This window comes from Artemia sp. Qi Xiang Cuo, chromosome 6 (assembly GCF_049724085.1).
Source record: "Artemia sp. Qi Xiang Cuo chromosome 6, ASM4972408v1, whole genome shotgun sequence".
In the NCBI taxonomy this organism is placed as follows: Eukaryota; Metazoa; Arthropoda; class Branchiopoda; order Anostraca; family Artemiidae; genus Artemia; species Artemia sp. Qi Xiang Cuo.
In genome coordinates, this window is record NC_142799.1 from 76,646,372 (window position 1) to 76,662,998 (window position 16,627).

Genomic DNA, 16,627 nt, shown 5'->3' on the forward strand with positions numbered 1-16,627 from the left:
TCTTGTCTAGAAGAAAGGAAATAATAAATGAAAAATAAAATCAATTCTTCTCTTGTCATCTATAGCCAGTGTGGTCTTAGAATGTATTTTTAAAAAAACATGATTTTGAGAACTATTTAATGAGAATAGACTAGAATTTTGCTTAAGGGGATGTGGTTGTATATTGCTACATTTTCAGGTTCTCTTGTCGGTAAATTTGCCAAAGGACAAAGGACCTCTCCAGGGGGCTTGATTATCAAGATCAATCTAGAATTTGGTGGTTGACAAGTGACAAAAGTTGACATTTGCTAACGAATGAGTGAAAGCACAATTGTTTTACGAATGCATCACATCTCGACGGAAGAAAAAAAAAGTACAAGAGAAGGAATTTTCATTGAACTGGCATTTTTATGGAATCAACGAAATCTTATGCACAGAGATAATTTTTTGAGGGGTAACCATCTAGGGAGGGAGGCATTAGCCAGAAAAGTGTTAATGCACAAACAAGTACGAAAAATCATTGAAAGTTGAATTCAAAGTGTTTTCTTTGGGGGGGGGGGGGAGCGGGGAATTATTTAGACTATAAGTTCATAAACAACTTAAGAGATTATCGTTGATATTCAAGTTCAAACCCATGTTTTTCTCTGGGTTTACCGGTGACAATCGTTCTAATATTTTTAATTATGTTTGAAAAACAGAGGTATTACCTGGGACACCATAAATATATAAAAACCTTAACTGGATGGCATGTTTGAAGAAAATCAGTGGCGTAGTTTGCTATGGGGCAGGGGAACAACATACTCTCCCAGACCTTGGGCTGCCTCCCCCAAGACCCCAGTTTGCCCCCCCCCTAGCTGAAATAAAGTTTCTTCCAAAATCTCGTCAAAACTAAGATAAACCTGCATAATTCAAGAATCAACAGAAACAGATCATTTTTCTAGTACATATTTACATTTACAGTACTATAAGTTATCTTTATATAGTACTAGTACCTTTATAGTACTCATAAATTACTAAATAGTGCCTATATGATACCAAACGGCTTATTTTTTAGTTTTTACTGTCATTTTTACTTGGTTTGGGAAAAATGGCTCGAACTTGCCCCTCCTCCCCTGTATTTTGATGAAATTACGCCCCTGATGGAAACCCTACCGGGGTCTTGGCCTTACCGGAATGTTGATGACAAGGACAGCTAAAAAATGTTTATTTGGGTACAGTATCGGGTAATTACATGCATATATATACAAACTTGTCTAGAAACTAACCTAGATATCCTCATTTGAATTTGTGAGAGCTTTATTTGTCCGTCGACTTGCCTAGAAATGGCTCGTGGATCTCCATATTGCGTGACACTCTTCCGTCCACAATTTCTGGAAACAAAGCTTCCATATAAAATTTATGGAGCTATGGAAACATTTTGTGTTGCCAGAAATTTTTGTTGCGGTTAAGTTTTTCAACGTGGAAATCTTCTTTGCCGAAGTACACAATAAAAATCCCTTGTCGAGGTTGCAACATTCCAGCTGCATCTGATCTTGATGAAAATAATTATAGTTCCTCTTTAAATGGACGCTTTTTTGTTGTCAAGGAAAACACATCTATTTCTCTTAAGTCGGACGGTGGACTTAACCACTCTTGAAGTTGAGCCCTCTGCTGTTCCGTTTTCTGCCCATATTTAGTATTTGGACTATCTTAGAATTTAACTAAGTAGCAACTTAGTGATTCAAGAGATATAAATGATTGTAATAATCAAACAATAGTATCCATTCGAGTTCAATAAATCGAATCCAATTTATGCTCGTGGGTCGTAATTGAAAATATAATAGGGCTATACAAAGTGCACAATATCACAGTAACTTGTCTTTCACTTGCCGAAGTTTACTTAATACGAAGTAAGAAATAAAAAATGTAAGAGAAAATATATATACAATGCCTAACTATGATATAACTTTGACCTAATTGCTTCAATAAGACACTGAAATATAGTTACCTTTTCTCCGCCAGTCTGTCAGTTAAGGCGGGTGACAGCGCAGAAATTCCCAAAGCGGCAAGATCAGTCAAATTATAATTCCGTCGAACGGATTTTCATTATTTTTCTATCAGGTAGACTGGAATATTTTTAGGGACTGACCTTTCCTGTACTTCAATTAGACAATTCTGGTCCGATTAATAGAAAAAACAGAATTCATATTTCCTGATGATGTAAGTCTCCTTAAAAATGAATATCTCTATATTAGGCCCAAATTGAAAGAAATTACGTGGTTTTTCTAAGAAAGCGGGGGAATTCGCTTTTGGTTGTAAATTTTCCCTTGTTTATTCGCATATACTACATAAGTTGTACAAGCTTTATCAACGCTATCAACAATACTCTATATAGGTTCACTACACAAACTAAAAACGTTTATAATGGGCGAAATAGGGCAAGTCTTTATCGTACCGTATCCCCGTAAAGAAGCTAGCATTTTTAAATTAAACTTTAAAACGAAGGAAAAAATTTTGAGTGCTGTCTTAAATGTATTAAAACATGATTGAAAATGACAGAAAAGAAAAATTGTAACGCTATTAATACTTTAATCTTTTTGTTTGTTGTACATAGATCTAATGCCTTATCAGTTCAATTCTAGTTCCAAATTTAAATTTTTTGTCCTATTTTTAATTAAATTTTAGTTTTTTTGCTTCGGCTTGTTGTAGGTTTTTCATTTTGTATTACTAGAAATTTACCTTTTTTTTTTATCTATAAAAATGCCGTTTTTTTTACAAAGGTGGTTCTATATTTATTTATGGTTTGGTTGTTATATTTGTATATAGGTAGTCAATATCTCTACTGACAGAGGCAAACTTAATATATGTTGAAATGTTGTTTTTATCCTTTAATGCTATATAAAGTGTTGATAACAGAATACCGGAAGAATTTAGAAAATAAAATATGCCTAAAATAAAAGAAAAGATGTAGAGGTGCAAAAATGTTAGGTGAAGCGATTAAGAATTCTGGATGTCTTAATTGGGGCATCAACTGAAGTCGTTAAAATATTTGTTCACAAATATATTCTTCTCTTAAAATCAGCTTTTATAAACATGAATTTTCATAAAAATATGCCGGGAAATTCAGAAGATGAATTTTGCCCTAGTGGGTGCAGTCAATCAACTCATTACACCCAAAATGCCGTCTGTAACCCTTTAAGTGGGTTCAGTAAATGACCTCATTAGACACTTGCGTTCAAAATTCCTTCTGTGAACTTTTAAGTGAGTGCATTAATAACATCATTAAAATATTTATCCCGAAACATTACTGATTTACAGGAGTATTGGTTGTAAGGCGACAGACGGCAAAGGAAGCACATATGATTTATCGCGTCTGAAATCCGTCTCGTCAAACCATGAAGCGGAACATAACAACACTAACTACCTTATTAATGTTTGCCATACAGTCATCTTTGGCTATGAGGCTGAGTGTCCAACCTATTCTGCTGCTTGTATGAGGAGTATCACAAATGGAGAATTGAGGTAATTTCCTATTTATTTTTTTTTTTAAATATTAGACAGGCCTCCCGAATTTGTTATTTAGCATCTAGCACATGCAGTGGTGGTTCTAGGCATGGCAGGGCGGGGGGCAGCCCTCACCCCAGATTTTCTGATACCTGACATTAAATTTCGTTTATTTTATGTTTCTACACTCTTATCGTATACCTTACCCCCCTCCAAAACTGCTTTTGAAGAAAAGGTTTTGGAGCCAAAAACTGCTACTGAGCTAATGGCATGCAAAAGCAGAATTTTAATCAGAAAATACTCAGCCCTTACGTTCGATATGGTAGAAATTGTGGTTGTAGATCTTTTTAAAATGTTTATGAGGAGCTGGAACTTAATTTTATGCCGATTTTATGCTTCATTAAGCCACCGAGTGAATCTCGTTTCTGCCAGAAGGATTTCTCTCAGAAATCCAGTTTTTCTTTCGTAGAAAATCCGCGACATTCATCAAAACCAGTGTCAAATTGGAAATTTCCTGTACTCCATATTAGTATTAAGAAGCTCTTCCACATTGTAAATGCACCTTTTCTAGCAGCTTCGAAGATACATTGATTTATAATAAACGATAGGCAGCATGGGCTTTCCTGAACCCCTTGCATTTTCTCATGCACATAGGAATTCTGTGCTTTAAACAATAACCTTACATTAAGAGGAGCTTCAGAAACCTCTGTAATATTCTGAATTCACCTCCTTCAGCTGCATTACATATACTTATTAATTTATAATAGATGACAGGCGGCATGGGCAATCGGGAGATCTTTGCACTTTTCATCCACGTAGGAAATGCATGTTATTGAAAAAAAGTAACCTCACTTTAAGAGGGGTTTTAGAAACCTCCGAGGATTTTACACCTCCTGTGCTAGTATCATGGACGTATTAGCATAGGCTTTCGCGAGATTCTTTTTAATTTTTCATGCACTTACGAATTCCATGCTATTTTTAAAAGTTAACTACATATTAAGTGGAACTTCTGTATCATGTCTAATATTGTGAATGCACCTCCTCCTGGAAATTTTCTGTCTAGAAAAAAAGATCTACATTAAGAGGAGCTTCAGAAGTCTCTAATATTCTCAATACATCTCCTCTAACAGTATCCTACCACACCTCCTATACCTTATACACCTCCTACCACAGATTAAGTGGAGCTTCTGAAGCATGTCTAATATTATGAATGCACGTCTTCCTGGAAAGTTTCAACCTAGAAAAATAGCTCTACATTAAGAGGAGCTTCAGAAGTCTCTCTAATATTCTCAATACACCTTCTCTAACAGTATCATAGATATGTAATTTATAATGGATGACAGGCAGCCTGGGCTTTAGTGTTATTCTAATAACTTTTCATGCGCGTAGGAATTCCACGCTATTTTTTAGGAACTTCAGAAGAATCTCAATACCATCATTGCACCTCCTCCAGCAGCATCGTAGTTGCTTTAATTTTAATTAAAGCAACTCCTCCTTAAAATAACAAAAATCCTCCTCCAGCAATATCGCAGTTGCTTTAATTTTAATTAAAGCAACTCCTCCTTAAAATAACAAAAATCCTCCTCCAGCAATATCGCAGTTGCTTTAATTTTAATTAAAGCAACTCCTCCTTAAAATAACAAAAATCCTCCTCCAGCAATATCGCAGTTGCTTTAATTTTAATGGATGACATTATGGATTTTTGTGATTTGCATTCGCTTTTAAAATCAAATCATTTATTGAAAACAAAATATCTTTCAAAGGCATATCCCGAACATGGTATCTTTTAGTCAAGCTATCAAAACGCACAAGCTACGAATTATTTAAAGGACGAACAATGGTATGTTTGGCATGCCCCCGCCCAAAGTTTCTTTTCAGAGCTTCTTTTGTTATTTTACATTGTTTAGGGAGTCATTCAGTCTCGTGAATCATGAAAACTATGCTAAATTTTATTATATGCAGGGGAGTGGGGTGGGATGGCTCTCACCCTTACACGCGTTGCTGTCTGAAAATAAACATGTAAAGATTTACAAACCAAAGTTAGTCCTCAATCCTATTGATCATGTCGACTTTAACTTTCAAACACCGAGTTAAATACAAAAATATGTATGGACTGTGTCTACTGCTCGCAATTTTGTGGTAAGTAATAGTGTGAATTCAACCTTTAATGGGAGTTTCATTGGACTTGAAACCTTGGTCTTCGGCATCCTGTGTATTAGGAAGGTAGCTCTAATTTCTAAGTTGCAGTGACCAACAGATTCCTGATAACAAACTAAGCCCAATCAGAATTCACTCCTAGTGATAACTTGAAATAAATCAAAGATTAAATCAACACGGCTCGCAATGGCTGTAGTTAATTACGTCGTATTCACCCGAAATCTTTGAATTGTCTAATTTTATCATGGATTACAGTCTCTTCTTATAAACCTGTCAATTATGGAGTCTATTTGCTGCTATTATTGCTAATTGGAGCGTTAAACCACCTAAGACCAACATGGCTCCCGTTATGAGGACATAATACTTTTTCTTTGGCTGCAACTAAACTGTCAGGTTTAGTTGCTAAACTGTCTAAACTGTCTATAATCATTCATCTGTAAAATGGAACGGTGTGACTAATTAAATTAATCAAACTAAACTGTCTATAATCAGTCATCTGTAAAATGGAACGGTGTGACTAATTAAATTAATCAAACTAAACTATCTATAATCAGTCATCTGTAAAATGGAACGGTGTGACTAATTAAATTAATCAAACTAAACTGTCTATAATCAGTCATCTGTAAAATGGAACGGTGTGACTAATTAAATTAATCAAACTAAATTGTCTATAATCAGTCATCTGTAAAATGGAACGATGTGACTAATTAAATTACTCACCTCCTGAAAAATATAAACATGTCAATTCCGTAGTCTAACTACAATTAACCAATGTGGTAAGCCACCTGGGGTGGATTTACACATAGCTCTGCGGGATCCTCCTCGAACACTATTCTTTCTCTCCTCTCGTAAAATTATTGCTCCCTTTAAAGTGCCGGAAGAATGAAAATGAAATCTGACTGTTTAAAATGGCTGTCAATGTGCTGGTGACTGTTAAACATTCACAGCCGTATGTGTCTTAACAAAGTAGGAAAAATCGTAAGCTTGACTTTTAATTGAAAACACCGCCAATTGTAGTTTTGCTGTTTTTGTAACAGGCATGATGTTAAAAAACAAAAGCGTGTGGAGAATCAGCAATAAATAAGCTAAAAACCAGGGATGTCATTTGCTATGGGGCAGGGGGACAACTGCCCCCTCCAGACCCAAGTTTGTCTCCCCCAGATTTCATTTTGACCCCCTCCCCCCACGTTGAAATTTTGTTCCTGCAAAAAATCTTGTCAAAATTAAGATAAGCCTGCATAATTCAAGTATCCACAGAAACAGACCAGTTTTCTTTAGTATATCTTTGCCTTTATGGTAATATATTATTCATTTTTCATTTTTCACTTTCATTTTCACTTGATTTGGGAAAATTGGCTCCAACTCCCCCTCCCCACCAGGATTTTGAGGAAATGACGTCTCTGCTAAAGATAAACTAAAGCTCTTTGGTCTAATAAATAAGCTTATTACCCAACGTAAGAGAATAGTATTGTCAGGCAGGTATGTATGGGCCAGAGGCCTTTTCCCTTCCTAATATATCAGGACTTTTAGGATTCTTACGATAATTTGCAATATTTTGACATATAATTGACCTTTTTTTTTGGCACTTTCGGATTTATCTGGAACGGAAATGCTTTTTGTTCGGGATGGGGGGGGGGGGTACTAAAATAATTTTGGTAGGGTGAAAGGGGGTATATTTTCTACCTGCACTTTTACGACAAATTTACGAGTCAGGGAATTATTTCTTGGAGAGGGGAGGTCAAATCTGGTGACCGCCCTGGCTGCGTCCTGTGTTTGTGTATTTGTTTTTTTTTCTTTATTCAATTTTCTCTTTTTAGCCTCATGTCTTGTTTCTTATTATGTGATTGGTATTCCAGTAAGCGTTCTTATTTATGCAACAAGTAGTGTGCGTAGCATTATTTGTATCAATTAATAAGTAGACAGTGCCACCTAGTTATATATAATATGCTAAAATTATATACTAAATAAAAAAAAATGAAAATAAATGAAGTACCCGATAAAGATTGTAATATTTCTAGACAGCAAACTTAGAACGAGCGTCCAACTCTTCGTTACTCATATCAGGTGTTTTTGGGCCTTCAGGTATTCCCGTAAAGTACTCAAAGAGGGTGTAACTGGGGTGTCGATTGGCATTTGATATAATAAACAATATTTCTGTATTACCTGAGACTTAGTCAGCAAAGATAGCTTATATACAATCAGAAGAATGGTTTCCTCCTCTCCTGGCATTGGTGTAAAGGACACTCCCCCCTCCCCCAAAAAGGTGACCTGAAAATAAAAAAAAATTCGCGTGTTTTTTTGTGTCTGTACTTTGACCTTTCACCTTTTCGCCTTTTTTGCTCTTTTGGATTTCTCTGTAGTCTTATTATAAATAAGCTGAAGTTGTTGTAGCCTAACAACAACTGACTAATGCGTTAAGCCACCACAGGCTGAACTGTGCAGGATCCTCCTCTACGCCACTCTATTTACGCTCTTTCTCTCTTCTTGTGAAATTCTCACTCCCTTTGAAGTACCAGAAGATTACAATGAAATCTGAATATTTGAATTGGTTAAGTGTACATTAACATTTACAATTATAATATTTTCCAACAAATTAAAAAATAATCACAGATTTGACTTTTTTATTGAAAACACATCCATGTGCAATTTGGCTGTTTTTAGTAACAGCTGCCAAATTAAAAAAAATGTATGAAAAATCTGCAAAAAATAAGCTAAAAACTAATGACAACAATGCAGCTTAAGAAGATATAGTTTTTCTTGGAGATGTTCTTGTCTATGGGAATCAACAGATTATATTGTCTGAATTTTACGGTTTTGTCACAGTGTTGTTACAGTGTTGTCATATTTAGCGAGTTAGCTTTGTCTTATTAATTAAATAGCTTAACGTGGTAACAGTGACATAAATGTGATACTGCCTTAAAAACTTCAAAGTTTGAAACTACCAAAATAAAAATCCCAGTTTTAGGCATGAATAGTCCTAATTTCTCGATATCTTAAATAGTTTAAATTTTTTCCTGTAACTTTTTCTCATTCAATTTGATGGTATCTTGGTCTTCGTTTACCCCCAACAGGTTTGTCAAAAGGTACAATATTTGTTTCAAAAGGAAAATAAATGGCGCGGTTTATTAGCGAATATGAGGTGCTAAGATTCACAATGAAAATACGTTAGTTTTTTTTAATTATTTTCTTTGTTCTTAGTTATAAGAGCCTTGGCACGTTGGAGTCAACTCCGTTTGTAGATTCAGATGGAATTCTAAAAATCAAGTATACGAATGGTGGAATTTGTCCTGAAGAAAGCAACAAAAGCCTCTCTACTGTTATTGAATTTAAGTGCGCAAAAGGCACCCTGGTAAGTCGATATTTGAATTAGTAAACAACAAAAACAACAACATCTTCATTGAATATAATTCATGCCGGTTTGATGACCGGTTACAAACAAAGCACAAATATGCTTGAAAAACGTAACCAGTACACAATTACTAAATTACACAACTAACATAAATACATTCTTAGACCACACTGGCTATACTTGTTACTTTCTCTCTTCTCTGAGTTTCGTTTGTACACAACTAACCAAATCATGACTGAAATAAACACAAATAAAGAACAAAAAAGAGATATTAATAATAATTACAGAACAATACATTAAAAAAAAAGTGATTAACAGGAAAAAAAAATGCTTAATTTGCCCTCTCTCGCAATCCAGTCCCACAACTGCCCACAAGGAGACACTTCTTTAACCGGTTTTTAAATTGTACCACACATTCCGCTTCCCGAATTAACTCTGGAAAGGTATTCGAGACCACCGAACCCGTGCGCTTTGCCACATGGCTAGAACGGACCGTACTTCTTGGCTCACTTACCAGGTCTTCAGCATTGCTCGTAGCATATTTGTGATAAAATAAATTAAAACGAAATTATTAAAATTATTGAAAACATCAGGCGCAAAACCATTCAAACTCTGAAACACAAAAAAAACCATTTTGAAAATCTCTAGTTTGCCCAACATTTAAAATCCTAAGTTTCCTAAAAAACGACTCTGTACTTAAAACTCCTGTATCATACTTATCAATTAACATCACTGCTTTATTTTGCTGAATCTGTACTCGTTTAAAATTGCACGTAAAATTACTAGCCCAAATCATGCATCCATAATTTATATACGGTGCAATCAAAGAGTAACATAAAAGAACTAAAATATGAGAAGGTAGAAAATTTTGACAACGTCTTAAAATTACAAGGCCCTACCTTACACGCAACCACATCAGCGTGTCTTCTCCATCTGAGGTTCGGATCAAGAATGAATCCAAGATACCGCACTTCCTCAACCTGCTTTAATATAATTCAATTCAAATCGGTTTTATTAATACTTTACACTTAAATTACAAATACTCACAAATACAATTAACAAACAAATTCTGGGTCATAATCCATAATAATTGGCCCTCTAGGTCAATCCTGTTGAGGAAACATTATATCACACTGTTAAATGAATCGCATAGTCGCGGTCCTCCCTAAGCCAACCAGCATGAACTCAAATTACCTCCATACTTTACAAATACTAATAATAGAACTTAACTTAAATTTTATATTCAACGGGATAATACAAGATCTGATATAGCTTATAATTTTATTACAAAAACAAAATGATTAATTTAACATTATAAATTTTTTTTAATTATAATTTTTTTTTTATACAGTACCATTTATTTTCATTTCATTGGGAAGATTTGAAGATACACCAGTCCGATTAATCGGAATACAATTACTCTTTGCCGCGTTAATGCTAAGTAAGCTAGTTCCTACAAACTCACTGTACCCTTGCAGAGCTCTGTTTGCTTTCTGGACCAATTCTTCAAGAGTCTCCGCTGCCACAACAAGTGCCATCGTCATCGGCGAAAGATGTCATAGACGCACCCGGAATATAGAACCGCATACTGTCGACATAATCTAAATGCAACAGGGGTCCTAAGACGGAACCCTGAGGAACCCCACATGAAACAGAAAAAAACCAGAAAACTTCTCTCCTAGATTTACTCTCACTGACCTTTCATTGAAAAACGAACTAAACTAGTCCAAACATATCTCTTTTGAACCAGCGTCTCCTAATCTATCCGATAAAATACTGAAATTTACGGTGTCAAGCGCTTTTTAAAAATCTATAAAAATACTAATAAAATACTCACCCTTTTCTAAAGCTAAGTTAACATTTTCAAAAACATGTTGTACAACACCTTTCGGAATCTGAACTGGCCATCATACAACGCATGCAGGCTCGTGAGGTGATCTTAAAGTCTTCCATAGATAACTTTTATAAACTTTCAAAACACTGGCAAAATAGAAATAGGCCCCCAGTTCGATATATCCATTTGAGTGTCCCCCTTTGTAGAGAGGGAGATTCTTTGCTGTTTTCTATAATTTAGGAAAAACTCCCTTCTACATTGATAAATTTATTAGGTGCACTATCACAGGAAGAATGCCCACCAGAATTGGTGGAATATTGTTCAGGTTAACACCATCCAACTCGGCACCGTTGGATCCAATCGAGCTGATGATCTTTGCTAAAAACAACTTAATTTATGAAATAATACGTAATAACAATGTAGAACAATTGGTCAAAATATAAATGCAAAATGTTTGATTTCAGGACTTTCGCAAAAATTGAATAAAGTCTGGATCCATTTTAGGAGACAGAAAAGTTCAAAATTGTTGAGTATCAATTTTGATACCCGCAAACTGACTTTTGTTTTACTAAATAAAAGGGCACTTTTCTGTTATAGCAACCCCACTCGAGAATTACGCTGTGTCAAACTCGAGAAAAAACTTAGAACCAGTTTTTCAGCTGTCTGTATTAAGAGATAATTAGCTTACGCTCAGTGAAAAACAAGTGGTGGGTGACAAAATACTTTAGACTTGTATAAGTTGGGCTATATATTTGCACATTAGGGGTTGGAGGGGGTTTAAAGTATTTGGACAATATGAAGTTAGAAAACAATTCTTACTCCAGAATATGCAGAATAATTATAGCTGAAACATTTTGCATGCAGACCTGCTGTACTTTACCCCTAACCCACCTAATGTGCAAATGTATAACCCAAACTTTTTTCTAAAGTACTATATTTTCATCATATTTGGTATTCTTCATTAGGATTAACTTAACTTCACTTCTTGAGTGGGGTCGCTATAACAGAAAAGTAAATACATTCTAAGACCACACTGGCTATATATGACTTGAAACTAAGAGAGGAAAGGAAATAATAAACGAAAAATAAAATTAAAAAAAGGTGAGAAAATGAGGATTTTGTCAGCCAGTGGCAAAACATGAAGACGAAGAAAAAATTCGAAAGGTTATTTTTTTTTATATATAGCAGAGAACGACTTGGCGGAGGTCTTTGTCGAAATATTTGCTTGTTCATCGTCTTCATGTTTTGCCACTGGCTGACAAAATCCTTGTTTTCTCACCTTTTTTTAATTTAATTTTTCATTTATTGTTTTCTTTCATCTCTTAGTTTCATATAACAGAAAAGTACCAATAAAAGTATTGCCAGGGCTATCAAACTGTCCCTCAAAAGTATTATAGTAAGTAAGCATGTAAGTAAATTTTATTGCGCTAAAAGCCCTAGAGCTATCGCAATACAAAACAGAAAAGAAAATTCACTCTTAAGTAGTTTAAATTACAAAAGCATAACATAAACAAAGAAAAACAAAAGTCTTCTTCTGTGCTCTATTGCCAACCTTGGAAATTGTCCTAAATGTTTAATACTCGCAAAAAATTCATCCCTCATTACATTCACCAGCCACCTCTCATCAAACATACACTTTCTATGCACTTCATTTCTCAACTGACTCAATTCTTCACACTCATAGATCACATGACCCCCACTCTCGTCCATACTTCCGAACATAGGGCAAAAGTAAAGACTATCTTATAGATAAAAGAGCAAAAAGAATAAAAAATGATTCTCATTATACATTCGAATTTAAACCTATGTCAAAGCTCAATTTCACAAAACTCATTTCGAGAAATGCTTAGCTCATAGCACTCATCTTACTCATTTATATTTCGTGAGATTTCATTTACGTAATCTTAAAAGACAGAAATTGATTCGCTTTACTCAAAAATTCGACCCAGTAAAATTCATGCGTGAATGGTTGATTTTTCACGTTGTTAAAGTTTGTTGGTTTCGTTTTGAAGATAAGTTTTGCATTAGTTAAGTTTTTGCGGAAGCCACGGCCACCTAAATATTTTAAATTCAAGTGTGTGTTGTTTATATGATTTTTCCTTTTTTTGCGCTGGAAAATAAGCAAAACTGATCACGCTTGGTTGAATTTTGTTTTTCTAGTTTTGAAAATTAGTTTTGAATTAGAACTGAAACTCGTGCATTTTATCTGTGAAATCACGAAAAACTATGGAATAAGGATATGCCAAAATATCATTCTCAGTCTGTATTTTATCGAGTTAAATTGTATAAAATAAATAAAATATAATAAAATAAATAAATAACTGGTAATAAATAAATAAATAAATAACGAGATGAATAAAATAAATAACTGGTAACGGCGCAAATACTCGAAATCTAAGAAGAATATGGGGGTGGGGCAAGGATTTGTTTATGTTTAAAAGTGATAAGGACACAAAAAAGGTAGTTTTCAAATTTTTTTGGGGGGAAGGGTTTTGTTGATTCTTAAAAAAAAACAGGTTGTGTCAAAACTTGATGAACACATTGTCATTTACATACTTAAATTCGAGTGTGTGTTTTGTTTTTTCTGTATACTTTTGTCTTTGCACTGGAAAATAGGCTAAATTGATTGAGCTAGAGACTTAAAAATTTATGCAGAGTAGGTTTTCGAACCGTGATCATGGCCATGGAGGTTATCATGGCCATAAACTAAAAAAAGCAAAACAAAAAACTCGAGAGCAAAGAGCCGCATATAACGCCATTATAAAAAGTGCTGAAACTATTTCTAAGCTTGATCATTTTTCCTAATAATGAAGTTTATTTCGAAGCGTAAGCCCCCCTTCCCTTGACCATATTCATCTGATTTTCCTTTAAAGTTCTTACCCTGTTTCCATTTGAAGCACACATCTTATGCTTGCAGCTAAGGGTACAGATTATTCTAGTATAGCCTGATATTGGCTATTATAGCGGCTATTTTTTACAAAAGAATTAAAATATCTTTCTAAGGGGCCAAGCCCCTTAGCCTCAACAGCTCTTAATTTTTCGTTCTTTTTTAGATTACCGCCCCTCAGTTTGTGAATTACAGGGATTGCACTTATTTCTTTTTTTGGGAAGACGAAGCCGCATGTCCATTTAAGGAAGAAGAAACGAATTTAAATAAAGAGGTAAGACCGATGATTAGTGCATGGACTGCCACTGAGACCTAGACAAATCCAAAGATTCAGTAGAGAAAAATTACAGGGTATAAATACCCAATAATAATGAATAATAAAATACCCAATAATAAAAGAATACCCAATGCACTAAGTAACCGTAATAAACATGTTTAATACATTTTTGACGGCATTTTTTAAATATACGTACTTATCCCAAGATGTGAAGCTGAGGAATGAAGTTTCAAGATCTTGGGAAAGTGTTAAGAAATGGTTCTCCTGGGATGTATCTAAAGTTTTATTTTGGGTAATGAGGCTTAATACTTGAACAGCCACTCCTGTAGGTAGGGCCTTCACACGGGTATTTCCTCAACACTTTAAAAATTTTAAGTTTTCCCAGGTTTTCTGTTTTACCTGCAAACGGTAAGAAAGACCCTTCGATAAATATATATATCTAAAGGGTAGGTACAATTTCTGGTCACAAGGAATAATATGGCGCTTTTGTCGCCATAGATATATTTTTCAAGGCCGTACCCAGGATTTTTTTTTCGGAGGGGGGGGGGTTGACCCCCCCCCTTCTGGGCACGGTCTTGATTTTTTGCAATGAATAGGTATTAGTGATCGGCCAATGTTCTCTTTCTGGACTTCAAGGGTTTTTAATAACACCGGCCCAAATGTCGCCATAGATATATAGTTTTAACGTATATTAACGTATAGTATTAACGTATAACGTATAGTATTAACGTATAGTGTTTTAACATAGATAGTTTTAACGTATTTCTTCTCAATTTTTCCTGGCAAGGATTCTTTCAGGGACATACGCAGGGGTGGGGATTGGGGCCCTGGTACTTTCCCCTGACATCCTAAATTTTGTCGAATTCCCTGTCACTTGCTATTTTTTATTATTGCCCGCCCCAGAAAGATTCCTGCGTACACCCCTTAGCGCTTTGTATATTATTTTCAAAGGAGGTAATTCATTCCTTTGTTTCGCTATGTGAAGCCAACCAAATTTTTTTCTTAACTTGGGTGGAAAGTAATCCTTTCTCTGACTGTTTCTACATTTTGGCTTTACGCGAACCTGAAAGATTTGATTTGTTTTGATTATAGGTATTTATTTTCAACGTAATCAATTTAGTTCTTCCAAGTAAATTCAATTTTTTATTATTGCAATTCTACCGTGTCTAAACTTCAGCAGGACTGGTTGTATATATGCTATTGTGATGATCAAGCTTGGTCGGTTTTGGGTCGAACACTATAGAAGTTAAGTATTTGTCTATAATTTATCATATGATATATAATTTATAATATAATATATAATATAATTAATTTATCAAATATTGAACCAACGAATATTTTCTGTGCAATTATGTTATACGCCATTGCTATTGAGTTTGTTTATTTTAGTAAATTTAATTATTCAGTTTATTTATTTAATTAATCGTAATTTTTATTATTATCTTTTATTATTTTTTAATCTTAATTTATTACTATTTAATTATCGTTTAACTGCTTATCATTTCATGTAATTATTTTAATACCTGCTATAATTTCTTGTTGGCATCGACTCAGATTAATGTTAAACAAATACAATCTGTACCATTATGGCGCACAACGATGATATTGAGTCTAATTATTTTAATAGATTTTAATTATTCAGTTTAGTTATTTAATTAAACTTAATTTTTTCAGTATTACTTATCATTTATTTATCTTTCGTTTAAGTACGTACCTTTTGATGTTACTTGGTGCTAGAATTTCGTGTGGATATCAATTCAAAGTTAAGTTATTAGTTATTTTCAAATTTACATTATTAAATTTAGTTATGTAAATAAATTGGAATACTGAATTATTTAATTTGTTTAATTTATAGATATAGATAAGTTCCTGATTAATATTCAATTAAATCGTTAAAAATAATTTAATATAGATAAATTCCAGAGTAAGTGCACTTTATTTTTAGCTAAATATTTGGTTTTAGGTATTATGCCATGTAGACAGTGTTGGAGGGCATATCGATTTGACAGGCCTAGCCCGAAAATTTGTCGGCTATACAGTTACAAACGATGAAATGCCTGAAGCAAAATTTCAGCTCAATGTATGCAAACCTCTCTTAACAGAGTCAAGTGAGTGTGATGGTGCAGCTGCATGCCTTACCTTGAATAGGAAGACTATGGTAAGCGTAAAGAGTAATTGTAAAAGGACAAACAGTTTTATTTGATAAATGTTTGCTCAGAGTTAAATGAGTTTAAATCTAGCTTGAATTGGATATTATTGCATGGGGGCATTCATTTCGGTGAGGTCCTAATTTATTTCAAGAATTGAATCAGTTTAAAACTTGTCTGACTGGTTTGCTCAAAACCTCTACAGAAGGGTTCTCTGATACGCTGAATCTGATGGTTTAATGGGTTAAATTGCATGGTGACGCAGAACACCATCGTGGGAGGATCTTCTATAGGAGGAAAACTGCGGCAGGGCGTAAGATCCAGATCTATGGACAACGTCCTCTGCAAAGGGCTGCCTCAATCCTTTCGGGGTACCTGCAAGACTGGGGATCTTGTGGTTAACTCTATTCCCACTTGAGGAGTGGCGCCGCTTGAGGAAATCTGAGCCTAATAAACGACACAGTATTCGCACGGGATTCTCATTAAATAATTCTTCTGGGCTTGGTCTGTTTTG

The 16,627-nt window shown here is 34.5% G+C and overlaps 1 protein-coding gene across 1 annotated transcript in view; it reads left to right on the forward strand.

Moving 5' to 3' along the window:
* Lerp (lysosomal enzyme receptor protein) overlaps positions 1-16,627 on the forward strand; it is a 114,953-nt gene that overhangs the window by 40,981 nt on the left and 57,345 nt on the right. The window contains exons 6-9 of the mRNA XM_089090364.1: positions 3,277-3,480; positions 8,818-8,968; positions 13,856-13,963; positions 15,930-16,124. Coding sequence (XP_088946490.1) covers positions 3,277-3,480; positions 8,818-8,968; positions 13,856-13,963; positions 15,930-16,124 — 658 coding nt within the window. The remainder of the gene's footprint in view (positions 1-3,276; positions 3,481-8,817; positions 8,969-13,855; positions 13,964-15,929; positions 16,125-16,627) is intronic.